Source organism: Martes martes (assembly GCF_963455335.1).
Source record: "Martes martes genome assembly, chromosome: 8".
Classification (NCBI taxonomy): Eukaryota; Metazoa; Chordata; class Mammalia; order Carnivora; family Mustelidae; genus Martes; species Martes martes.
This window is the reverse complement of record NC_137895.1, coordinates 37,889,847-37,917,654: the sequence shown is the minus strand read 5'-3', so window position 1 is coordinate 37,917,654 and position 27,808 is coordinate 37,889,847. Positions and strand designations below refer to the sequence as shown.

The following is a 27,808-nucleotide window of genomic DNA, read 5'->3' as shown; positions in this document are numbered from 1 at the left end:
TCAACAAACTCGTCCGTGTCAGGGACCGCGCTTGTGTGTGAAGAAGGCGCTTCTCACCTAGGACATGTGGTTCTGCTGTGTTTGCTGCTGCTGCTGCTGTTGCTGCTGCTGAATGAGCAGCTGCTGCTGCTGCCGGCGCCGGGCCGTGCGGAGCTTCTCGAAGCGCGCCTCCATTTCCTCCAGGACTTTGGGGGTGTAGCGGACCACCAGCTTGACGCTGTCTTTAGCAGCCTTGAGCAGCTCCACCGCTTTCTCGTGGTGCTCCCCTTCCACGCTCTGAAAAGACAGGGGCAGCGCTTAAAGGGGAGAGCTCGCGCCCTCTTCTCCCTGTGAGACCCATCTGCGATTAGGGTCTCGTTCAAATCCCGGTTTGACAGGTCAAGAAGGCACGGCAGGTGGGACGCGCTGCTAGGACTGTCGTTATTTACTGCGTTTGTGGTCGAAGGAGAGGCAGGTTAGGGCACACTAGGGAACAGGACGGATTGAGTGGGGGTTCAGGTTTGGAGGGTGAGAAGCCATCAAGACCTAAGAGACCACACTAACACTGAGCATGGGATTTCTAAATTTCAGCTGGAAGAGGAAATGCACTGGTCAAAGAAATTCTGAAAGAATTTAAGAAAAAATAATACAAAGAGGAACTTTCGCTATCAGAGACTGATGTGGTTGGGAATCTATCACGATTAAAGCAGTGTCTTATTGTTGTAGTGACAGACAGAACACAGAGTCTAGAAGCCGATCCATCGTACGTAAAACTTTGTTATATGATCAATGTGGGATTTAGACCAAAGGGGGAAAGGACGGCTAAATAATGATGCTGAAACAAATAATCATTAAATGATAGAAAATAATGTAGAGCCCGATCTCCTAGACTATGCTAAACATAACCAATTAAAAATTTACATGGAAAAATAAAACCATAAAACAACAAAAATGAAGCAGAGCTGAAATGGTCATCTGGCAACGGAGAAAGAATGCTTAGGTAAAAATGCCAAGGGGGGAAAAAAATCACAAAATCAGATTTACAAATTGTAAGTTTCTGTATCTCATATACAATAAAAAGGCCAAATAACAAACAAGAAAATATATTCCCAATATATGACAATTTGTTCATATTCTTACCATGAAGGACTCTGAAGAATCCATAAAGACCTAAGCAAGATGGGCTCATGAACTCAGGACAAATAATTAAAAAAAAAAAAAAAAAAAAAAACCTTACGAAAAGATGTTTAAGCTCCCTTGCCATGAAGGAAGTACAGATGAAAATAAAATACTTCATTTATAATTATAATTTTAAAATGGTGAATATGTATTTTTTAAAATAGGGTGCATTTGCAAGGACCGAGGGAAATGGGACTGTCATACAAGGCTAGTAACTTAACACAAACTGACACGATTTTTCCAGAGGGCATTATTGTTATGCATCAAATAAGCCCTTTATAAAGAATAGTTTATTTTCAGAAAAACTTACTAAGGATACAATCAGATATGTACACATACCTATAAGGTAGGAATGATGAAGCAGAAAGCAAAAAATAAATCACTTCTTGCCTTTTGAGTTCCAAGTCTTGTAGACATCATGGTATAGATAATAGTTGGGAAACTATGTTTTTACTACAAGTAGGTACAAAGAGGTTTCTATTCCCAAATCTTCTAAAGATTCTCCAGGTTGGGATTAGGGAGAGGCAAAACAGAAGAAAGCTGTAATCAGACATTACAGGTCCCCAAGAAAAGGAGATAATCTTCCCCGTTAGCTGATCCTCAGGGCAGATAACCTAACTCACATTTTATAGGATCAAAGTGCATAGATCTTTTTGACTTGCTTCCTGGATAAAGCTCCCAGAAAAAAAAGTCTGCATGAGGAGATAGGCTGAGAGAGTGTCAGAACACCTAAGAGTGGACTGAAGTGGCCGGGAAGACCACCCCAGGTTGGTTGAGATCACATTTTATAACCCAAGCAGAAAGGGGTCTAAAAATGGTATTATATCGAGCTACAAAAAAATAAAGTAAGTTGCATTTCAAGCACACTTCAGTTACATCTATGGAGACTCACGATTGCCACATTATACAGATTTGGAGACAAGAGACTGTGTTCCAATTTTATCACTTGCTTCAGCAAGGTAGATGTGGACTGAGAAAAAGGAAGTGCTTTGAATTTAGCAATGAGGCAGCCATCATGGTGTGTAAGAACGTTGCTTCATCACATGTACCAAGCAGATACTAAGGATTTAAGAAATGACCATGATGAGCCCTGGAGACAATTTACAGAACCAGCCTTTCCCCAAGTCTGGGGTCAGTGGAGAGCAAGGGTTTATAAACCGTGGCTGAGCAGAGTGAGTTTTTGCCGGTGGCTAACGCCTAGGAAAATAGGCTTGTTCATTGATCAATTCATTCTCTTAAATATTCATTCAATCATGGACTTGGTCCCTCAACAGATGCTTCTTTAGCATTTATTCTATGAGTTTTATTCTACAAGTTCTTGGGAAGAACATTAAAGGATAGGGGAAAACTCTGACCACTTTGTACAATATCATCCCTGTTTTCAGTGTGCTCAAAATTTCTTTCTAATTTGCCCCAAGATAAATGGTTAAGATGTGAAAAATCTCCTTCAAAAGGAAATCTGGGCGATTTGATTGTTTCCACCTTTCTCTAATTTCTTTTTAATATTAAAATGCATGTGTTCATATATTTCAATAACATTGAAATTGGTTCAATTTCATTGGTTCACCCGTTTTCTGGGCCAGAATATTAATCTCCAAACTCCTTTTTGGCTTTTGTTCTGTTTGCTTTCATTTAATAGGGTTGGAAATTCCAGGCCAGACCTTTAGAGGCCCATTATCCCCGTGTAGGCACTATGCCTGCAATTTAGAGTTGCCACGGGAGGGCTGTGGTGCTGATACATGGGGCTATCAAGCTCTCACCACAGGGACAGAGAGCTGAGAGAAATATGGCTGGTGTGCCATACTCAGTCCCACTGAACCCTCAGCGTTACCCTCTCCCAGCCCAACTTCTGTTCCCCCCCATACAGTTAGCAATTTATTAAAAAGCAGACTCCGTGGTCTTTGAATTTGGAATGTTTGCCCTGATGCTCTCTCTCTGGTTTAGATGATGACTCAGGCTCTCCTTCAGCTCACCAGCGATACCAGGTCTCCTGGTCTGACTCCACCTTCCGCCTTGCTTTCTTCACCAGGGCACAGAACCTTCTGATGGAATCTGGGCATAGTGTCGTACTTCTGCTTCCAAAAATGCTTGGTTCAAAGAGTCTAAAGTTTGTAATTGAAGGGTACAAGAGAAACTAAGAGGTAACTCAGAGATTCGAAGAAATAGAAGTATGTTTGTAGAATGTACTATTTCAAACCCTCTTTAACCTTATTTTTTAATTATTTTCAGCAAAATGTCTCAATTCTTGTCTTAATGACTGATCTGGATGGCTTCTTCCACTGGCCTTTGCCTACTTTACAGATGCTTTTGAATGCAGATGCTTGCCTCTTTAACCTATAATTTATCTCTTGAGTGCTTTTAGTCCCTTAGCTCAACTTATTAGAAGAATAAGGCTGTTTTCTCTTGCTTGCTTTCTTTTTCTTTCTTTCCTTCCTTCCTTCCCCCTTCCCTCTCTTTCCTTCCTTCCTTCCTCTCTCTCTCCTTCCTTGCTTCCTTCCTTCCTCTTTTTTTTTTTTTAAGGTAAGAATGAAAAAGCAGATCACCTTCCCATGGAGGTCTTATTCCATCCATAAAAAGCCACCAAACTATCTGCTCAGTGAGGGTATATGTGTTGATGTGCAAACACTTGTTAATACGTGTTCCTTGAGCCCTGAAAGTTGATCACCTATCCCTACTTTTGGCTTCTCCTACTTCTCACTTTTAATGAAAGTATGCCTTATTTTGAGCTAAGTATATAAAACATGCTTTGAAATGTAATAGTTCATTTGTTGGCAATTGAACTGTTTTTGTCAAAGCTCTATGTATAAAAGCCATCCTGACCCAGAAATTGTCCTTTGTGACACCTCGCTCAGTTGGAGCGGTCACTGAGACCCTGTGGCACCAGCTCGTCACAGATGGGGAGAGTGTGGCCCTTCTGTACTTTGAAGAAACCTCGAGGGGCTTCCCATTTTAAAGCAAAATCCCCTCTTGCAGTTAAAATTGGAAATTCTATATGATTAGATTTCATTCTCTTGCTTAAAGAGTTTTGGTGTACCTACTGCAATTTCAGGAACCCATAAGCAAGGATTCGTTTAGTAAAGACAGCTGGTGAAAGATGTTATTTAGAACACGAGGGGTGGTAGAGAAGGCATGGCGGAATAGTAGGTACCTAAGAAACATTTAGACTAAGAAGAATAGGGTCCTGAAAGAGAAAAGGCCCTACAGAGAGATATTATCTGCCCCACAGTTACACATACTTTGGCCATAATCATTGACCAAAATGAATTAAAAGGCACTAGGAAGAACAGACATTTCTATCCTGAAAATACATGTTTCTCCTGCTAAATCTTTTAAAAATACACATAGAAATCAGTATGAGAGAATATTAATCATTTGTTGTCACTTCCAAATGCATAAATACAAGCTAATAAAACATTAAATTGATATAAACCATAATCCTGTAATGTTACTATATAAGAGAAGGTATTTCATTCAGGAAGCCGGGGAGAAAATAGCTCAGTAAAAACCAGTTGCGTACTGGTTTCATCAGCAATCTCATGCAGTGGTAAGTTCTAGGAAGCTTTGAAGTTAGTTAATTTGATGAAAGTTTAATAAATCAGTGGCTGGTAAATGAACCAACTTAAGAACATGGCTGGCTTCTGCTCTTTCAATAGCTTTGCTATTTCCATAGGTTGGGAGATAGCAAAATGGTTGCTAGTTCATGGTATGCTCAATTTCCTGGTTGATTAAGAATTCTGTCTAATAAAAGAGAATTTTGGATCACACTGCAGACACTAATTTGCTCATGACTTGTGTTTCTTCCCCGCCGCAATAGGGAAACTCGTTGTTAAATTTTGACCCTGGCTGGCCCTCAGATAGAAGAGATGCCCGTCCTGGGGAAGAAGCTTGTTATCTGTGCGTAATTAGCTGTCAGATGGTCCATGCCCAGGTCTTTATGCAGGTCTCACTCTGTGGGGACTACCCGAACATAATCCTGAAAGAGTTTGCTGATAGAAAAGTTGCTTAAACACTTTATCAGATAACCAAGTATTCACTCTACCTCTCTGTTACTCTAGGCATATCTGGAGACAGGGTTATGTATGGGCTCCTACCATGACATCAGTCATTCCTTTGCATTAAGGGCCAAATGATCCAGGGAGTAAAATATAGTAAGAGTATTGAGTCATAGGAATCAGGTAGCTCAGAAACTCAGAACATTACATCATACATCATACATACATACATACATACAACATACATCATATATCAGCTGTAAAGACCCTTAGAAACAATCTTAGTTAATCCTTTTTTTAATCTTTGTCTTGTTAACATCCATCACCAATTATAGTTACAAAATGCTTTTCTTGTGACAAGAACTCTTAAGATCTACTTTGTTAACAACTTTCAATCTTTATTAATACAGAATTATTAACTACAATAGAGAAGCAATACAGAATTATTAACTACAGTTGCCATGCTGTACACTATACCCTTCTGACATATTTATATCTGGAAATCTGTACCTTTTGTACAGAGATCGGTTTTTTGGGGTGATGTGAAAGAATAGGAAATAATGACAAGGGTGAGATTTGTCAATTCCTAGCTCTAAAGTGCATGCATTGTCTAGTGAAGGAGCAGCATGAGGCTGTGTGAAGGGCTCCCTTTGGGTTATGGTTCTCACGTTGGAAATGTTCCAATATAGTCAAAGACAGACCTACTCCTTTTCCACAAAGTTTCCAGTGACTGACCATTTTGTTCTTAGGATAGTTTTTCTTTTAGTCCATTAAGTCATTTTATTATTTTAAGAGTACATATGTCTATATATAAAAATAAGTGTGTGTGTGACATTTATTGAGCACTTACTAAGTGCAAAGCACTGCTAGCTACTTTCTGTGCATTATATCTAATCCTCATAACTCTATAAAAATGGGTATGGAACACTTAAGAAATTTATCCAAGGCCTCCAGGTAGTATGTGGATCAGATTAAAATGAACTGAGATCTGTTACCAGAGATTAGACTCTTACTTACCAAATTCATTGCATTAAACAAGATATTAAAGAGAAATTAAATATCATATGGGGGGTTATTCCCTATTTGTGGTTTTTTTAAAGACCAGTAGTTCTTAAATCTGGATGTCCATAGGAATCAACTGAGGCATTTTTTAAAAATATTAGAGGCCTGGCTGTATCTCAAACTTACCATATCCTCAGCAACATGACCTAGGAATATGTGACTTTATAAAACTCATACAGCCAGCCAACCAGGCACGGACAAGTGGATCAGTGTTTGGGCACAGTACTCTAGACTATAATTAACCCAAATAGTAAACAATTTCTCTGCTATGTTATTCTGGGAAAGAGAGCTGAGTAGGTTAGAAAATCTTGTAATTTTGCCGTGGCGTAGCTCTAGAATCATCATTTTTGGTCACTGAGAATACCTTACACATATTAACTGGGTATTTAATTAAGAATGGAATATCTCTGCACAAGCTGCAGGACATATTCAGAAAAAACTTTTATGACTTTTTGATCCATTCCTTCCCTCAAATATGTTAATTTCCTATTCTAAATGTATTCTCTTTTGCCGAAGAAAAGTGACAAGTGTATAAAAAGTATCACATTTATCCCTTGGAAAAAATATGCTAATATTCTCCCATAGTACTCTTTTCCTGCCTAAATGCTAATATCTACTTCAGTGCACTGTAATTTATCAGTTTACAGTCATTCTGCTGTCACCAGACTGTCCAAGGGCAAGATGAGTCTTACTTATCTCTATGCCCAGCATCTATTGTGTGTACTGTGTGTTCAATTAATAGTCAATGAACAAACCATCTTTCTCCCTTCCCCCCTCCCTCCCCCCTCCCCCCCACTCATATACATATATACACACACAACACGTGTCTCATATATACCTACGATATGACACGTGGCACATACATATAATGTGTGTGTGACATGAGTCATACATATACAAATACTCACATATATACATATGCCTATAGATAAATGTATATACATATATGTATGTGTGCATGTATATAGCACTTTTTCTATTAAGCTAAGGAGTCAGTACTGCTTTGGTTAGAATTTGAACTTCTTCCCTTATCAGCTCTATGAGCTCAGACAAGTTGGTTGGTACCTCCAAGCTTCAAGGTCTTCATCTGTAAAACTGGTATCATAGATTATCCACTTCTAAGGATCATTATGGGCATTGAACTTAATGTACACAAAGACCCTGGAAAAGTGTGTGACATTTAAAGAAGGTCCAAGAAACGCTAGCTCTTTGCGATAATCTTACTGTAGGGCTTCAGGTGCTTACGGACAATAGCAACAACAAAATCTAATTCTGGAGTTAAGTAGACTTTTCCTTTATAATATCTAGGGGCCAAGTCTGTTAAATAAATTAACAGTGGGTGGAGTTTGCTGGAAGGACGTTTACAACTATTTAGGTAAATCAACTGCTTCTAATCACTGTCAAGTAATTTAGAAGTACCATTTCCATACATACAATCGATATGTTAATTATAAATGATCATTATTTATTCATGAAAAACTATCCCTCTCAGTCCCGCCACTGTGTCCCACTTCGTTAAGGAGAGGAACAGTGGGTAAGAGATTTGCTTGATAGTAGCACGCATTAGGTAAGCGAATTGGAGAGGGGAAAATCATCGACTGACCCAACACTACAAAAGAGTGGAGAGGTTGACTGGAGAAAAGAGTGTCTATAATTACACGTATTTTCATCCTGTGGGAGTAGTTACAAATATAAAAATTTCTGAACCATGACAGCAGAGAATGCAGAGCATTGCCAGCTGGCCCAGGGGGCAAAAAACCAAGAGGGGGCAAAAGCTTTAGAAGAAAAATCAGCACCAGAATACACTAGCATTTGGGTGGTCTCAGCCCACCTTTCAGATCTGGAGGCTAAAACGGAAAACAAATGCAGCTACGACACTTCAGTTGTAATGCTTTGTAGTAACTGCTCAACTCATGATGTTCTGGCTCCAAAGGAAGGGAAAAAATTCCTGATGCTTGTTCAGTTGAAGATTACACACACACACACACACACACACACACACACACATTCAATAAATATACATACACACATGCACATACACACAGTAAATATACACACATATACACACACACAGACACACACACACATCACCATCTTCAGTACAAATGTGAGCACTAGAGATCAGAAACAGAAGCCAGCTGCATGGGAAAATATTCCTAGAAAAGGAGATCTTCCAACTGGTCTGTTCATTTCTGAGGAGTGAGTTTCAGCAAGAAGTCGAGGTTACAGCGAACCCTTCCTAGTCATGGTTGACCTGATTTGGGCTGCTAACATGCATGCTGTGTCCATCCACACTCTCCCAAGCCACGGACTCTGTGACACCAAAGCCCTCTGCTGCAGAGACTCTAGAAACAGTCCTGCAGAAAATGCTGGTTCTCAACATCTGCTTCTGGGTGTGGTTTGACAACTGGGAGGGGGTGTGGTGGTGTGATAACCACCATCCCACATAGCCCTCCCAAAACTGCCTCCCCCGTACTCCCCACTATTATACTCCACTGAAACACGCAAATATATCTCAGCCTCTTGAATTTAGTGTGATTTTTCAGCAACTCGTCAGACTGACCCTTGTATAGCCCGTGTGACAGGGCTGAAAGCCCAGGCACTGGAGTCAGGAGGATCGAGGCATGTTAAGAGTAGACAAACCACTGATGAAGAGTGTGATCCTTAGAAAATGCCCTTCCTCTCCGAGCCTCAACTTCTAGATAGAGACAGTCTCTAGTTTGGGCACTCATGTCCCAGGAAATGCCTCCATCCCTGGCAACCTGTGACAGTTGTCACTCATTAAGATGCAGGAAGACGTTACAAAAATATACATAGTAACGTGTGGTACATCCTCTTTCTTTGGTAAATCTTTGGTTTTTTAAAAAATCATCAGTCCTTGTATAGATGAATTTTCAGTGGACATGAGGGGAAGCAGTTTTATCAAAGGACAGGTCCGCTGAATACCAAAGGCAGCATGAGGAAGGGGAAAGGAAGAAGAGATCTCACTTAAGAGAAAAGTTGGAAAGAGTAGGTTTTCTGGCACCTCGGTCATTAGTGCTCACTTTGCAATTTTGCCCAAGCCGGGAAAAGCCCACTAAGTGGGATCTGCTGCTACTGCAGAATCCCAAGCCCGGAGGAGGCTGGCTTTGACTTGTCAAACTAGTTTAGAAGGAGTACCCAGATTCAGTGGAGGTCTTTTAAATGTTGATGAGGTAGTGTTGCGTACCTTGACACTGGCTGAGATCCCTCAGGTCAAATTCCAAAGCCCACTCTTCAAACAGTCCCCACTGAATTTTAGGATGGGTGGGCTGTTGCTGTGATAGGGACAAGGCTAATACTGGAAGGTTGTATGAAAGATGTTGCAGGTTATAAAAAAGGCTTCATCTCTAGGGGGCATAGGGGAATCTTATTTAACTAAGCACAGTACACATCACTCTGTCTTCTCTCCCTGCAGTAACAACTGGGACTCTGTCAACCAGAATGGTGTGTTTGGTTTTGATTCCCTCCCCCCTCTTCGGTGTCTTAACTCTAGTGATCTCGCAGAGACCACTGTTTTCTAAGGGGTGTCAGAGAAAATAATAGGTTCCTGAAATTATTCAATCAAACCCTTCAAAGGATACACGGTTAAATAATAATTTAACCAGTTTTAGAATCCTAGACGTCCAGGCAATTCATATAAAGCATTCGGGAGAAACATAAAAAATCTAGGCAGAAATTGTCTGAGTCCAGAGCTGTCAAATGTGGTGTTTTGCTTTTTTTTTTTTTTTTTGAAGTGTAAAAAGCAGCAGGGACATTTATGTTGCTGTGCATCATGAATAATAAACATTAATAATAGCTATAACATTTAATTTAATTGTGGAGACTTAACATTACAGATGCCTTCTTGCAGGAGAAGCGAACATTTAAAGGCTATTTTGGGTTTACTGTCCAATATCTCTCTGGCTCTGCATATAAATGTCTTTTCCAATTAAAAGCACACCCACAGAATATTCTTGGATTTGTCACCAGTGACTTACACTAAGATTTTTCAGGTAGGTCCACAAAATAAAACTTATTTCCAGTGCTTTAACTGGCTCTAACCTCCAAAGCTTCTTTTCACCTTCCTCTCTGGTTCTTGCTGTCCCTGGCCATGCAGCCACCCACACTAGACGCTCTGGGGACATCTCTTGCATGCTCCCCTCGACCAGTTAGCCACCATACTGATCGACATTCATTCCCCATTTACCATCTCATCTCTCCTCCCTCTTATTTCTTATGATACCTTGCCTGGATTTTAAAATATCCTCTATCTTCTCTCTTCTCATCAAAACTGTTTTTCAAAAACAAACAAACAAACAAAAAAAACTGTTCTTCAGAGTCTTGTCTGAGTCCCTTGGTCTTTCCATGCTGTTGCTTACTCCGGTGAGGAGCAGAATACGCACAGCTCTGGCAGACACTGTCCTAGAGACCAGGGACAGGGCCACATCAATCGTTTCTCCCCAGTACCCAGCACAGGGCACAGTACGCACCCAGCGTCTGCTTAACCTATCTGGGAGAGCTGGCTTCAAAGCTTTGACCCAAAGATTACCGGCTGTATGATTTAGGGCAAACTATATCATTTCCCTGAGCTTCAGTTCCTATGCCTGCAAAATGGTGTGACATTTCCTTTAGCGGTGTCACTTAAGGATTAATGAACTACCCATGTAAAGCAACACATAGTAAACCTGGCCTACGGAATGCACCCAAGAAAGGCAGGTTCCTCTACCTGATGAATATTTTCCCATAACTTTGTATAGCATGCAAACTACTTCCCTCAAAAAGGTGGGTCCAACCCTGCTTCCTTATATTCATTTCCAATATATGGTCAACTCATATTCTGTTTTTACCATGTATTTTCATGTTTCCGTAATCTCTCAGTCTTATTCCCTCAGCCTAGAATGTCTTTCCTTCATTCTCCTGTGGTAGTAAATCCCCACCTGGCATTCAAAGTCCATTCCAGATAGCACTTCTCTATTAGGTCATTTTCTTGGTCCAAACACGCTACAGTGACCTACGAGGACCTTCCCTCTGCACTCCCAGCTGACCTCTTCAACTTTACCTCCTAAGACTCTCCCCCTCATTCATACCTCAAAATCACACTGGAGTTCTTTTTTGAATTGTACATGCCTTGTTCATTTCTGCCAGAATTTAGAGTGACTAGAGCCCTGTCATAGAGTGTCCAAGTAAAAAAATGCTCGACTTTATTACTTAGGGAGTTACAGAATAAATCCAGAATGGGACAAAAATTATCCATTTATTTTTAAAAATGGATAATGTATTGCCAAAGACTTGGTGAAATTTATGTTCTCATACAATTGTAGAAGTATAAATTGTAGGTCAATTTGGCAGTGTCCATTAAAATAAAGTATGCCCATATCTCCCTAACCTTAGCCCATGTCAGTATTCACGTCAGAAAAACAGTCACTGGTAAACATGAAGATTTTCATTAAAGCCATGTTCACAATAACAAGAACAAACAAACAAACAAACAAACACAACCAAAAACAGAAAGCCAATTGGGTAACAAGTTAAATGTCCATCACTGGGGGAATGCTTAGATTAACTGTGGTACTCACACACCACACAATACTACAGAGCAGATTAAAAATGTAAGCATATGGGGCACCTGGGTGGCTCAGTTGGTTAAGCATCTGCCTTGGGCTCAGGTCATGATCCTGGGTCCTGGGATCGAGTCCCACTTCAGGCTCCTTACTCAGTGAGGAGCCTACTTCTCCCTCTCCCTCTGCTGGCTGCTCCCTCTGCTTGTTCTCTTTCTCTCTCTGTCAAATAAATAAATAAAACCTTTCTTAAAAAATGTAAGCATAGGGGCGCCTGGGTGGCTCAGTGGGTTAAAGCCTCTGCCTTCGGCTCAGGTCATCATCTCCGGGTCCTGGGATCGGGCCCCTCGTCGGGCTCTCTGCTCCACAGGGAGCCTTCTTCCTCCTCTCTCTCTGCCTGCCTCTCTGCCTTGTTGTGATTTCTCTCTGTCAAATAAATAAAATATTTTTAAAAAAATGTAAGCATATACTGACAAGGGAAGATATCCAAGACATACTTCTTAAAAAAAATATTTATTTATTCATTAGGGAGAGAGAGAGAGAGAGAGTGAGAGTCAGCATTGGGGGAGGACAGGGAGGGGCAGAGGGAGAGGGAAAGAGAAACCCAAGCAGACTCCCTGCTGAGCACAGAGCCCAATGTGGGGCTCGATCCCATGATCCCAAGATCACGACTGGAGACGAAACCAAGAGTTGGATGCTGAACAGACTGTGCCACCCAGATGCTCCCCAAGACATACTTCTGAGAAAGCAAGTCATGGAGTAGTAAGTACATATGAAAATATCAATGCGTTTTTAAAACTTACTTATAAAAATAGCTTTCATTGAGTGTTTACTATTAGATATTGTTCCAAGTGCTTTAAATTTATCAAAATAGTTACCCTTCCTAACATCCGGGTGGGGTATGTAAGGTTATCATCTGAATCTTGTACGAGGAAACTGAGGCTCAGTAAGTTTCCAAGGACACAAGACCATTAATGTGTAAGGACTCTGCCTCCCCACTTGCCTTATAATCACTGTTCTGTATTGCCTTGTATGTTTAGGTTTAAAAATAAATAAGTAATTAAATAAATCTGTGTACTCGAGCACAAAGAAAAATGTTTGCCTAAGTACTCACTCTCATAGTGTTTCTTCACAAAGGCAGGTGGAGGGAGGAAAGAACTAGAATGGAATGAAGAGAGGGAAATGGTTAAAAGGGCTTTTTTTTTTTTAATTGACTGGGGTCTTTTCACACTGAATTATTTGCAAGTTTTGTAAGGATGGATTCATATTTTTTGTATAATTTAATACACTAGCCCAATATCATCATAAAGAAAATGAGAGGGGAAAGTCATTCTAGAACAAACCGAAGAAGGTGGGACAAAGGGTAATTTTGTTTAAAAAGTGCTTTGAGGCACAGCTTTTAAGGAATTTGAGCAAAAATAAATTATAACTGTAATTGCCTGGGTAATTTGGGTGAAATGAAGGGATTTTAGCTGCATTACTGCAAAAGTTATAGATGTAGAAGTGTGGTCTGTGAAAACCACGGAGATTCTGTTTGAACCGTCATCACCGAATGTTTTTTTCTGCTGGTATCGTTAATTTTCTGAAACCAGCCTGAGTTTTCCTTTCTTCCACGTCCTCTCGGTTGTTCATTGATCTGTGCTAACATTTCAGTTACACGGCCTGGTAGATCATTCGTGCTGAAGCAGGCATGGTATATCTCCAGGTTTTCAGGGAATGATGTTTGACTGAGAAATGGTAAAGAAGAATTATGAAATACTGCAGGTTTAAATTTTTGCTTTTCACCTAATGGCTCCTGAGTTGAAAAACGGCAGTGATTTCAAGCTTGATAGATGTGAGATCCCAGAGACGGGTATAAATCAGTCCTCCCAGGAAGTTTTTTGAAAATGACATGAGTTGACTTCATATTCCTTTATATTCATCTCTATGATGATTATCGATCCTCTGCCCCCGGTCGCCCAAATAACAAGGTGGGGCAACAAATCACGAAACAGAGCTATTCCCTAAATAACAGATTCATAATGAGATCTGTTTCTCCTCTTCCTAAGCAGTAGTTACGCCCACGCCTGGTCGCCCTGCCTCCACTTGGGGCCCTCTCTGAACCACTTCCACACTGCAGTTGCAGGAAGCATTCTACAATGCATATGTGATCGTGTCACTGCCTTGCTTCAAATGCTTCCGAGTAGCCCAGTCACTTAGATACAGCCTGAAGTCGTCAGGCCAGTCTGCCTCATCACGACCTGACCCCTGCTTATATTTTCAGGCTCCAAACAGAAGAGTTGGCCACTTCGTCTCGGGTCTAGACTCTGTTCTAGCTCCCCGTGAGGTGGCTCTTTCATTTTCCTCACTGCCTCCCTCTACCTGCAGCATCTACTTGCCTGTGAGTCTCGTCTGCAGGAGGAGTCTCATCTGGCCCTCCCATGACCCGGTTAGACGCCCGTCCACGATCTCCCACAGAGCCCCACACTTAGGCCTATTTCTTCCCCAGACCTATAAACATGAAATCAGAGGTGTTTATTTTTCTGTCACCAATGACTAAGACAACACCAGACCCAGTAACATTTTGCTGAATGAATGAATGAATGAATGAATACCTAAATTTTACAAATTGGTTAACGTTCATCAACAACTTGGTAAGTTAGCTATACTGACACAACTCCGAGAAAAACAATGATTTCCTAGTTAAATTAATGGCTGTTGCCATAATTATAAACTAGTAAAAAGGATCATGACCAACATTTTTTCAGTTCTTACTAAGTGTCAGGGACCACGTTACTCCATTTTAATACCAAATCATAAAAACGAGGTAGCCACTACTATCATCTTCTGTGGTGAGGAGAGTAGAGCCCAGAGAGGTTACCAAATTGCTCCTCAAACTCCACACGCTCCACTGAGTTAGTCTGTGAGAGTTCAATCGCCCAGGGTATTCAGAGTGCTTGGCAGATGCCTGGGCTATAAGATCTCCAGGGAAGCCTTCCCTGTTACTTTTGTTCCTGATTTGGGGAGTATGCTTGTTCCTGTGCCTGCTTCATTTCTAAGTCTAACATCTGGGGATTTTTAAGTTGCCATTTTTACAAAAGATTTTATTATTTATTTGAGAGAGAGAGAGAGAAAGAGAGCATGAGACCCCAAGAAGAGGGCAGAGATAGAGGGAGAAGCAGACACCCCCACTGAGCAGGGAGCCCAGTGTGGAAATTGATCCCAGAACCCTGGGATCATGACCTGAGCAAAAAGCAGATGCCTAACCGACTGAGCCACCCAGGCACCCTTTAAGTTGCCATTTTAAAGTAGTGGCATATATATTGAGTAGAAGATTATTTTTTAAAAAGTTACATAACACAGAGAACATTGGGTGAAGGAGAGGAGAGGTGAGTTGGGGAAAATCAGAGCGGGAGACAAACCGTGAGAGACTGTGGACTCTGAGAAACGAACTGAGGGTTTTGGAGGGGGAGGGGTGGGAGACTGGGAGGGTCTGGTAGTGGGTATTAAGGAGGGCATGTACTGCATGGAGCACGGGGTGGGGTGCATAAACAATGCATCTTGGAACACTGAAAAAAATAAAATTAAATTTTAAAAAAGTTGCATTTTTTTAATCAACAAAAACTTTCAACATGAAAACACAGGGAAGGAGCTACTACCACTGACCTCATCTGTAGCCCTTTCTTGCTTCTCCAACATGCCAGCTGCTCTTCCGTCTCAGGGACCTTACACTGACTCTTTCCCCGGGATGGCATGTTCGTCCCTACACTCTCATGGGGCTGACCCCCTCATCTCCTTTCATCCTTTCCTCCAATATTACCTCACGGACGCCCCTCTGACCACTTAGCACCACACGCTCTCCTCCCAGTACCCTGGCACTCGCCATCCTTACACCGTACTGATTTCTTTTCTTTTCCCTTAACGCTTGCCACGATCTAACATTATAGATGTTTATTTATTTCATTTATTGCTTATCTTCCCTACTGGAATAGAAACTCATGAAGAAAAGAACTTCCCTCTCTCTCTCTCTCTCTCTTTTTTTTCTCACCAAAGGACCCTGACTGCCTCCGATGGTGCCTGGCACCCTATAGATGCTTAAAAAATACTTTTTTTTTGCCCAAATGAATGACTATTACGACTATAACCGGGCAATGTTATATAACCTCGTTTGGCTACATATGTGCTCTAGACAGGGAATTTAACTATCTTTTGTCAGCCGATAGCCTGATTCTTCTCTCTCAAACTAAAATTTTGGTGGAGTAACTAAGCAGCTAATGTACTAGAGAAAGCAGACGATGTGGTTAGATCCAGAGAGAGTAACATGAAAAAGACAGTTGAAGTTTCAAGTTTGACTCAGGTCCCATATTTCTATAGATAATATAGATAATTGATATAGATATATAGAGAGTAACATGAAAAAGACAGTTGAAATTTCAAGTTTGACTCAGGTCCCACATTTCTATAGATAATACAGATGAAATGTTAATGACTATATTTGATTTGTTTTATTCACAGAATAATCAAATGTGCCTAATAAGTTGAACATAATAAATTTCTTGATGATTTTCTTAATAAATGTATTAGAGGTCAAGCAGGTTAAAAGTGATTGGGCTTCTTTGTGGAACACTCCAAATATGTGCAAAATATATTCAATACAACTAGAGGAAGCATTTTTAACATCTACAAATATCGACACCATAAAATGATGTGTGATCTGATAACTATCATCATACAGCATTGTACTATCCCTCCTGCCAATTTCATTTAGTAAAATAAGACCCAGGTGAAATGGTGTGTGCAGTGGGTTCCTGTGGGAATTAGCTCTGTCTCAATTGCTATAGCATGGCCAGTGATATTTAAAGTTGCTTCTCGGGGTGGCTGAGTGGTTCAGTGGGTTAAGCTTCTGCCTTCGGCTCAGGTCATGATCTCAGGGTCCTGGGATCAAGCCCCGCATCAGGCTCTCTGCTCAGCGGGGAGCCTGCTTCCTCCTCTCTCTCTGCCTGCCTCTCTGCCTACTTGTGATCTCTGTCAAATAAATAAAATCTTTAAAAATAAATAAATAAATAAAAAGTTGCTTCTTACATTAAGAATGAATAACGACATAATAATCATTTATATTTTCTAAAAATTTAGACAGATCGTAGACACAGCAATAAAGAGAATTTCAGGGTTAGGAACTGTCCCCCCTCCCAGCCTGGTAGTCAGTCTCATTCCAGACCCATTATAAAACTCAGAGGGCTCTCAGGATCTCAGGTTCCCTGCAGATTTGAGTTCTAGACTTTAATAGAATGGTCAAATAGATACTGTGCCATCTAGATTCAGGTGGAAAAGTGGAGAGGTCTTAGCCTATTTCTGTTCATAACATAGTGACCCAATATTTCTACCAATCACCCAAAGCTAAATCTAAGGCCAATTATGGGTAATGTAGCCATTTCTATTTATGAAAGACTTAACTTGATGTTTCCAGGATAATTAGATAAAAGCAAGCCCCTTCGTGGTATGATCTATGTTTTGCTAAACTGCTCCTTTCCCATTGCCAGCCATAGGTGCACATGGTTAATAATTCTTTTTTGGCAGTCTGATCGAATCCTTTAAAGTGATTTCTCAAAGTGCTGCCAGTCTGTAGACACAGATTCACTCACAATGAGCTGTCAGTCTCTTTGCCTTTGTCACCCACGGTAATTAAAGTCAATGGCAGGGTTCCTTCTCATGGATCCTATCATTCTGAGACAAGCCTTGGATGCAGTCTCCTTTCCAGAATGCTGGAAAGGAGCATGCTACTTGCTATGATTCTGTAGAAGTCTATGGTTCAATATGACACACTTTGCAACTTCATTAAATGTGGTCATACCCCCTGGCTAACTTAGAGAGGTGTTGTTCTGACACCACGACTGCCAAGACTCCTTCCTTCCATTTCCTGTAGCTGAGGCTCAGCAACTAACATCTAGGTTGGGGGGGATGAACCTCCCAGTAACCACACAGAGCTTATGATTTGTTATATGACTGCCATTTTTATCAGCATCTTCTTTCTTTGTAAATGTAATCAAGAACAAGACAAGATCAAAATCCATTGTGGAAAACCCCACAAACTTGGCTTAACTTGGTCTGCATTTCATTAGGCATAGAATCGTGGTATATTAACAACATCCTAACTCTGCTTTAGGCTGGTGCCAGCAGTCTGTGGACCAACATTTAATGACCTAAAAGAATGCTCTTTCTTGAGCCAGTTAAGCTTCAACTGAATCATCAAGCACAGCTCTTAGGCAATAGAAATTGGCTTCTCTGCCAGTGGTTACAACAATAACTAGTAATTGAGTTTGGTGAATTCCTCAAAGCCAAAATGATGCCAGAACTCGATGTAGCACAGAATTTGAAGACAAATGCTGTATTCCTTTGAGATAAACCACATGGTTCTCAGCCAACAGAAGAAGGATGATTACTTCCATTTTCAGCACTTGCAAATTAAGACTCTGTAGCAACAGGAAATACAGACAGACCCATCTGGGAGCTTGAGGAAAAAGGCTTTTTGATAGTAATATACAGCAATAATGGTGCATTTTTTGTGTGTGTGTGGAAAGATAGTCTTCTTTTTGCCAATGCTATCTATATTTATTAATTCTCTCTTTTACCTTCAATACTATTAAGCAAGGTAGATTAGACAGGTGCTCTTATATCAGTTTTGAAGATGTAAGAACACCAAGAAATCCAATGACTTGTCAATACCAACCAATGAATAGGCTCCAACTACCTCTGGACTTAGAATGGTCAACAGGGGACTTTTACTGTCTTTTGAAGATAAACAGAGAGCAGAGCAAAGGAAATAACTTAGCCTGAAATGAGAGTTTAAATATACATACAGGAAAAATTGTAAGATAGGAAGGGGACCCTTACCTGTCTTAAAGGAAAGTTATTTACATTAACAGTTAATATAAATAACCATTAGTAAGAATTAATGGCAGATATTTTCACATACTTTCTCTTAGTTAATCACATCTGCCCTGCAAGAAAGGTATTGTCATTTCTGCATTATACATGATGAAACAGAGTTTCAAAGAGTAAATGATCAGGCACCTGGTGGCTCAGATGGTTATGCGTCTGCCTTCAGCTCAGGTCACGATCCCAGGGTCCTGGAATCGAGTACCTCATTGGGCTCCCTGCTCAGTGAGGAGTCTGCTTCTGCCTCTACTCCTCCCCACTGCTTGTGCTCTCTCACTCTCTCTCTCTCAAATAAATAAGTAAAATCTTTAAAAAAATAAATGATCTTATTATGGCTAGAATATCCTTACACTCCTCAGAAACTAGGAGAACTCGAATTTCAATGTCTTAATTGAAATGTTGAAAATATCAATTGGCAATAAAGTAAAAGTGTTCTCATTTGCATTAAAAGTAGCATAGAAAGACAGAAAATGGCTTTGAAGTTGTTAGCAGGTGCCAGACCTTAGTCAAGTGGTATAAGGGTATAGAAAGAAAATGTAAATAAGAGACCAAAAAACACCATCCTTAAATAGTGGAAAAGTATCACGTGTTTCATTTCATAATGAATAACCACAGAAGCTATCAGAAATCCTTAGTCTATCACCAGGTTTCAGTGATTCCTCTTGCACTTAAAAGGAAATAAAACCTCTTTGGCTGCACCTATAAGAATCTGCCCCATTCCCAACCAGCCCTTGAGTTCATGGTATCTGACTCTCCATGATGCAGGCGCCCTGCTCATATTGGCCAGTCCCATGTGGCAAGTCACGGACTTCAGTACCTGGGTGCCCCCACACAAACTCTCTCCTCTGAGGACAACGGACTCTTCCTTGCCCTCTGTCTCAGACAGACTATCCCTAGCGGTTATTAAAAGTAGCTTCTCATACTCGTTTACACAGCACCTTATTTTCTTCTCCTTTTCCCTTTCTGGCACCTGTCACAGGGCTTAATTATGAGGCAGTTTTATATCCAGAAGAGTAAATTTTTGTGTTTTTTGTGTGTTGGGTCTCCCCACCCCCCATACCCTTGGCTTCCTTCAAACCACACCCAAAAAAGGACTCAAAAAGAGCTGAAAACCTTTGGCTCTTCCGCAGAAAGAAATGGCAGCACTGTCTTTCATCATCCAAAGATGAGATAGAATTGGGGCTGGGGGAACGGCAAAGAGGAGGCCAAGGGGCTTCATCGACTGTATAGACAAAAAGTGAAAGGAGAAAAGTTCCCAAAGTGGGAGGAGAGGATCAGGAGGAAGGTGGACAAGAGTCACCACATGCTTGGCTAAGAGTGGAAAACCAATTTGTCCCCAGCCTGTGAGGCTGTCCTATTCCATGGTCTTGGACACCCGTAAGCCCTCTGGATTTAGCACACTGCAGAAGGCCGTAGAAGGCTGGTTTTATTCCCTGGAACTTACAAAGGGACCTTACAAGGAAAAAGGGGCTTTGCTGATGTGATTGGATTAAGAATCGAGATGAGGAGATTATCCTGAGCAATCCAGGTGGGCCCTAAGTGCAACCACAAGTGTCTTTATAAGACGGAAGTAGAGGAAGGTTTGACACAGAAGAGAGAACGGTAATGTTACCGTGGAGGCAGAGATTTGAGCGAGGTAGCCACAGGTGAAGGAATGTCTGCAGCCACTAGAGCTAGAGGAAAGAGAACAGGATTGTCCTCTAGAGACTCAGGAAGGGGCAGAGCCCTGCTCACCCCTTGGTTTTGGGTCGTTCAACTGATGTCAGACTTCTGGCCTCTTGAACTCTGAGAGAACACTTTTCTATTGTTTAAGCCATCAAGTTTGTGATAATTTGTTAGAGCAGCCATAGGACTGCCCCTGTATCACTATCTGGAGTGAAAATCTCATTATTCTGGCCAGTGTAGAACTGAACTCAGTCATCAGGGTGATTTCCTTCAGGTTGGGAGAAGTGACAGATATATCACCAGTACCATATAGATTTATGTGTATATTCTCATTATCACTGTCAGCATCACTTTCCTACTCTCTACCAGGCAGAAAGTTCCATGAGACTTACAACCTTTTTTATTTTGTTCACCATCTGTACCCAGGGCTTAGCTCAGCAGCTGTCACATAATAATTGCTCTACAAATAATTGTTGAATGAATGAAAAAAAATTGCTTAAATAGCAGCACAAAACAAGGAAAACACAAACAACAAATGGTAAAAATAACTCTGAGAAAGACTGCACTAGCAACTACATTGAACCGTCAAAAACCCATTGTCAGCAAGCTAAGCAGAGATTTAGGTCAGTCTGACCCCATGTGTAGGAGTGCTTTTGAGCATCTAGAGATCTGTCCTTTATTACTGCCTACCTGTGAGTGTGTCCTGGCACTGAGCCATTTTCAGTCAGTTTTACCAGAACAATCTCAGTGGATGCTCGAAGCTCAGGTTGAGCTGTTCATGTCTGAGAACCAATACTCACAGGGCCCGCAGCAGCAGGATGAAACCACAGGGCGGGAAGGCAGCAGCTGTAGCCTGTGAGCTCTTGTCACCTGTTCTGTCGGGGTGGCCGACCTCACGAGCCACCTCAGGACGAAGAGGACCAGACCACCCCCTGCTCAGCGTTGCCACATACTGGAGGATATGGTGCCTGGTGCCTTGTGTGTGTCCCTCCCAAGGTGACTGGGATAATCAAACAACACAGTTGTACTTCTTGTGGCTCCTTCACAGTTGTGAGTGGAGTGTCTCGTGAAGACATCCAGAGAACAAAAGTTCTCAGTACTTAAATGAAGTTCCAGCTTGCACTCCTATTTAACTATAACTGAAACAATCTGCCACTCAGTTGCCAAGAAGGGTGAAGAGTCTGGAAAAGACTCCTAGGCAGAAAGAAGGGAGGAGAATCGCTTTCCTCGCGGCCCCACGGTCTAGAATGGAGCTGGGGATTCTCACAGCAGGCCTCTAGGGGAAGTGAAGACGGAGGCTCTGCTTCTCTGCCTCCCCCCGCTGAGGTCTATGCCTGCTCCCCTCTAACGGGCAAGCAACGTGGACACTGGTTGTGGGTCAGTCGGGGCTGTAACTGGTGGTTCCGGCCACGCTGTGGCCTCTGAAAGTTCTTCGTCTGGCACGGAGTGGGGTGAGGGGTTAGACAGATGTGGACAGCTCAAATACATTCAAACCAAGCTCTTCAGGCCCCTTCCGTATTCTGAGCCACCTGAATTCAAGTAAACGCGTCCTTTTCCAAAACATGACTATTTTTAGGAATGGTTCTTAACTTTTGAAAGGTCAAAGCCCTTCGTGAGAGTCTGAGAAAAAGGACAGACCCTTTTCCCACCAATAATGCGCTTATGCAAACCCATAAAGGTTAAGATACCTTGATTTTTTTCCTACATATAGATAAAAGTATGAATTTATTAATGGCTGAGGTATATATTTACCTTTATGAATGAATAAGGCCAGACTGCCTGAGTTAGAATTTCCAGCTCTACAGTAGCTGTATGACCTTGGGGAAGTTTCTTGATTGCTCTCTTCCTCGGTTTCCCCATTTGTAAAATGAGAGTACTAATAATAGCACCTACCACAAAAGATCATTATGGGGAAATAACAAATTCATTATGTAGAGCGCTTACAGTGGTGTCTGGTGTTCAACGATTCGATATGGAGCCTTGTCTACATACAGTGACTGTTCAAGGCTGAAGGTAAGTTAATGAACAAAAATGTGCTATGGAGAGTGCTGTGAAGTGTGTAAGCCTGACGACTCACAAGGCTGTACCCCTGGGGCCAATAATACATTTTATGTTAATAAAAATAATTAATAAAAAATTATTGCTGTCACTGGGCACACATTCTGATGTGGAGCTTAAATTTTCATAGAAATCTAAATACCTTTCATAGTAATTTTAAAAAATTATTTTATTTGTGCTTTCTCTTTGTTCAGGTAACAGGTAAGTAAGATTTTCACACAGATTTCCCTTCTGGGATACTGTAGCTCCTCAGAGCTCAAATCTAAGGAATTCTAATTTTTGTTTCGCCCTCATTCCACACCTGACAGCATTTCTGCATAAGTAATTCAGACTGTGAGTACTCAACCTTAACTTGGCATAGGTATTTGTAAAATGGGAAAAAAGCCAAATTCCAGGAAAACAATTTATTCTGTTCCATCCCTAAACTTTTGCTCATTCATCTGTTATGCTTAAAAATCAATTAGCACTGTGCATACAGTGTATCAACAGCTTTATTTAGGATTAACTACAGAGCTGGGCAAATTTAACTGCAATTTTCCCACCAATGATGCTCTAAAAACACGCATGGATTTCAGAGGCTAATGAAGGCCTCTTCCCACTAGGACATATTTTTAAAGTTCTAGTGCTTTTATCTTTCTGTCTTCTGCTGTCTGCTTCCCACCTGCCCTCTCTTCCATCAGTACCAGTAGGACCTCATATTTCAAGTTGATGCTTTTGAACTTTCTCTGTTTAAAAAGGATTACTAGAAAATAATTACAGAGTCATAGAAAGTTGAAAAGAAATAGAGAGGGAAGCCCCACGTACCCTTTACTCAGCTTGTCCCAATATTAACATCTTGTAAAAGTACTGTTTAATGTTAAAAATAGAAAACTGAGGTTGGCACAATCCATGGAACTTACTCAGATTTCACTGGGATTGACTTTTTAAATAACTAATAGTTAACATTTGGTAAGCATCAGTTATGATCACAATAAAGACCGGAATTCTGTGCCTGTGTGTGTATTTCGGTGTGGGCTTCTGTGTATCCATTTCTGTGTGTGTGTGTGTGTGTGTGTGTGTGTGTGTGTGTGCGCGCGGTGGGGCGGGGAACAAACTCTGGTCTAGCTACCCATTTCATGCTCGACTATTCTGAGGAACAACTGGGAGAGTATCATGTAAATGCCATTCATAAATTGTAAAGTTCTAGATAAACAGAAAGTATCATAGTGTAGTAGCTTCCTAATCGTTCTGTTCAGGAAAAATCTCTCATTAGTAATGTGCACAGAGAGTAGTTGGAACCTACTTACCTGTATAAAAAGGGGTGTGTGGGGGTATGTATAGTGGTCTCAGGGAAATTCCATCTAAGGACACAGAATCATAGGTACAGAGTTAGAAGAGAACTTGGGGCCAACTATCCCAGCTCTCTACACATACTCTAAAATACTCCTTCAGGGTGGTTCTTCTGTTCTCTGATTAAAACTTCAAATGATGGGCACATACTGTTTCAGGATTCAGTCTTTCCCGATTTATAGATCTCTATGTGTTTAAAAGCTCTTTAGTATAATAAGCTTGGAATACCTTCCTTATGACTTCTACCGAAGGGCCTTGGTTCTGCCATCAGGCACCTCACACAATGCGGGATGACTGAAGACAACCATCCTTCCCCTAAATGTTATCTTCTCCATCCTAAACAACTCCCTTCCTTCTTTAACATGTTCATTGGATACAAGACTGCTCATGTCTGGATGAACTTAATTGTTCTCCACAGGGATGGAACCAGGATTGGAGCACAATAGGGTGTGACATGAATAGCACATTCCAGAGCGGGACCAGTTTCCTCCCATGTCTGTACACTATATTTGTATTAATGCCCTGACATTCACATTAACATGTTTTTGTGGGTTTTTTTTTCCAACTTCCCTTATATTCCTCTTGAAATCAATTGAAATCCCCAAACTTTTTTTTTCCTCTCTGGTTTTGATGTTTAGTCATTCCTCCCTGATTGTGCACAGAGGTAGCTAGTTTTGTGGGCACAGGAGCAAGACTTCATGTAGATTCTTATTAAATTAGACCTATTCTACCATTCTACTGAGATTTTTACTTTTACTATCTGGGCTTTATCACTAAATTTATTTATTGTCGTTCCGCCTCCACAATGGCTGCGCCCTTTAAAAAAAAAAAAAAAAAGGCTTACACGCTTTAGTCCTTTCTCAAAATTGCTGATGACATACTTGGGCAGAGAAGGGTGAAAAGAGGATCAATACAAAGCTATAAACTCCAACTGTAACATTTTGACCCTCTGTTAATGTTAGGTTTTAATTGAGCGTTCAGCTCTGTTTTTACTGAGGGTTGACATAAGAAGTAGCCCTACACAAAAGGCCTCTGTATTTTCTAGAAAATCGTATTAGGTGATTCAAAGTCCCATTTGTAAGACTCCCATGGGAAATTTCTCTGAAGCTCAGGTTTAGAGGGAAAAAAAAAATTCCCTCCAATGATAGCTGAGCTGGTATGAGTTTCCTTCTGTTTTGTCTTCCAAGACACTAAGAGAGAAACTGAAAATCACTTGCTCCATTGCTGTATCTTTTCTTTATATCTACTTATTTATTTTTCCCTCTTTCCATTAACCCACTTTATTACCTAATGCGCCATGTTAATAGTTCTATATATATATTTTTTTATCAGACATTATGACATATCGTTTCTAAAAGGAGGCAGGGAATAAAAACAAACATACATAATCAAGACATCCTTTCAAATATATTTTCAGATATTTAAAGACCCATGGAATAATTTCTTCACTTTTTAAGTAGGACTTTAGGCAATGTTCCCCAGAGTATTTGTACTAAAGTAGTTTAGGTTTGCTTCAGCCCTTCAGATCATTTTATTCTAATTTTTTTTCTCCGTTTATAATGACATGTTCTCAAAATCTTCCATAGTAATTTCCTCAAATGGTACTTTAAGGTGTTAAGAGAAATAATTTGATCATTTGCTAATCTTTCCTCTTTTTTAGCTCTTCCATTATAGGGCTATTGTTATTTTTTCTAATTAAGTACTTCTATCTGACTGAAATTTATACTGAAAGGACTTCTGGATTAGGTGTTAGAAGCCCAGGGTTCTTGCCTGGGATTAACTACTCTTTGCATGGCTAGGAGAAACTCAAGAAGTTTCTCATCTACAGAATGAAAACTACCTCTTGATGAACATCTAGTCAATATTAGGCACTCTTAAAATGTATACAACTTACTTTTAAAAAACTTTAAAATATGTAGCTTATAACATGTAGTTTAAATACATGGATGTGCAATACTTGAATCCCCAATTTGAGAAGCTTAAACCAGTCTAAGAGCTTGGCCACCGTAAAAGCATTAATTATACTATTTCACTGAAAAAATGATGCTTTGCTTACTAGCAAAAGTATATCAGAAATGGATTCAAAATTGGTAAAACTAGTGACTCATTAACTACCATGATAAATGGAACTTCATTGGCAAGATTAAGAGTTTTAAATATACGTGGAATATTAAAAGACTTTTGGAGACATTTGCCTTCTTTGCACAAACAGGGTGCAAAAATCTTGAGGAGGCTCATGGCCCATACCATAGGATTAGTGGCCTAAATCTGATCACTAAACCTTCTGATTTCCAACTGCCAGTTTAATAGGATTTCTATTGTCTGAGACTGAATGTAAGGGTAACAAAATCCTGGCCCTGGAATGTTGTTTCATCTGCCTCAAGTGAACCTTTTTTCCCAGGTAATGACTGAAAGAAACATCTGAATGGACAGAGAACTAGAATTTCATCAACTTCTGAAAGAAACTGAATGAGTGCCTTTTTGCTAACATGTTTGCTGAAATAGGCCTACATGTAGGGGTGCCTGGGTAGCTTAGTCGGTTAAGCGACTGCCTTCCGCACTGGTCATGATCTCAGGGTCCTGAGATCAGTCCTGAGTCAGTCTCCCTGCTCAGTAGGGAGTCTGTTCTCTCTCCCCCTCTGTTCCTCCCTCCTGCTCGTTACCTCTCTTTCAAATAAATAAATAAAATCTTTAAAAAAAATAAAATAAAATACGCCTGCTTGTGTAGTAGAACTTGCCCTAAGACATACTTTTAGCAAGGCTAGCATTAACTATCATGGGGCTACCGCTAACCCTCTTCAACCTTCTTCAGTAAACACCCTTACTTATCAAAGGGTGTTTCACCAAATTATCACAGGACAGTTCTTAAAAGACAGTCTGCCTCATTTTAATCTTCATCAGGGCCCTTCCTTACAACTCCCCTTACTGTGGCTAGGGAATTCAAGTGTAGGGGATGTTAGCTTATGATATGATATGAAAATTCATATGAATTTTGAGAGATAGAGCCTGATGCGTCTGATTCCACTCTCCAATACTCCCTGCGGCCGCCCAGATAAAGTCACATGGTCATTTCAAGGACTAGACGAGAGATTATGAAATGCCTACAGCTGTTTCCTTGCAAATACATGGGTTAAACATAGGCTCTTTAGCTCCCTTGACAGGTATTTAAATGTCAACCAACCACCCATTAAATCGATTTCATTGACATTTATTGTTGCTATATATAATCACAATTTCTATTAGTGTATTTTTGGTTCTTTTCTGTACTTTTCATTTTTAAAAAAATCTATACTTTCTTTTAATCTTCCCTATATATTCAGATAAACTGTAGTAAATTCATACACTGAGGTACAGATTACTTTGTGACATATTTGAATGACCTAGCTCTACTAGAAAGTTGGACTCTGAAATGATCAGTAGGACTATGCTTTGAAAAAGTCATAGTTACCTAAAGGTCAACAAGAAAGCTCATCTCAAAGCATTGTTACATAGAAAAAAGTAAATGAAATGGTAATTTTAGAACTGGAATGCTGAAGGGACATAGAATATTCATGGATTCATGATTTTGATGGTCATCAGAGGTCAGCAGAGTTGAATGAGTAGTCTGGGGTTCTGTAAAACTATTAGGCCAAAAAAATAAAAAAAGAAAGAAACAAACAAAATACAAGATATAAATACACAAGAATTTACCCCCTCGCTACCGATATCACATTCCAGATGCGTTTTATTTTAGATGTTGTGTTCTAAGCAGAGATCAACATGGCCACAAATTACCCAGATCTAGTTGATTAATTAAAATCTTAAGTTCTCAGGAAAAAGCTGTTAGGAGAATAATACACAGGTGAACACTGATCTGTTCCTATTTAAACTTCTGAAATTTATGCTTTTCCATTATTTTTGATGTAAGTAGAAGCTAGGGGGAGAAAATGATTCAGATAAAGCTATTTCTTAAGCAAGTCCTTATTACATGCAGAGGTAATGGCATCCAAAGAATGCAAGGATATGAAAAAAAATATGTTCATACTTCCACTTGAAAATGTTATATATTTTAATCTGCCTTAACTTCATGCC

The 27,808-nt window shown here is 40.4% G+C and overlaps 1 protein-coding gene across 3 annotated transcripts in view; it reads right to left on the bottom strand.

Annotated features, from left to right (window-relative positions):
• The window catches only part of LIN7A (lin-7 homolog A, crumbs cell polarity complex component), a gene marked incomplete at its 5' end in the record, with an annotated part of 119,802 nt that overhangs the window by 6,690 nt on the left and 85,304 nt on the right, over positions 1–27,808 (bottom strand). For all 3 annotated transcript variants that reach the window (XM_080810562.1, XM_080810563.1, XM_080810564.1), the window contains one exon: positions 58–276. In XM_080810562.1, the coding sequence (XP_080666688.1) occupies positions 58–276 (219 nt within the window). The remainder of the gene's footprint in view (positions 1–57; positions 277–27,808) is intronic.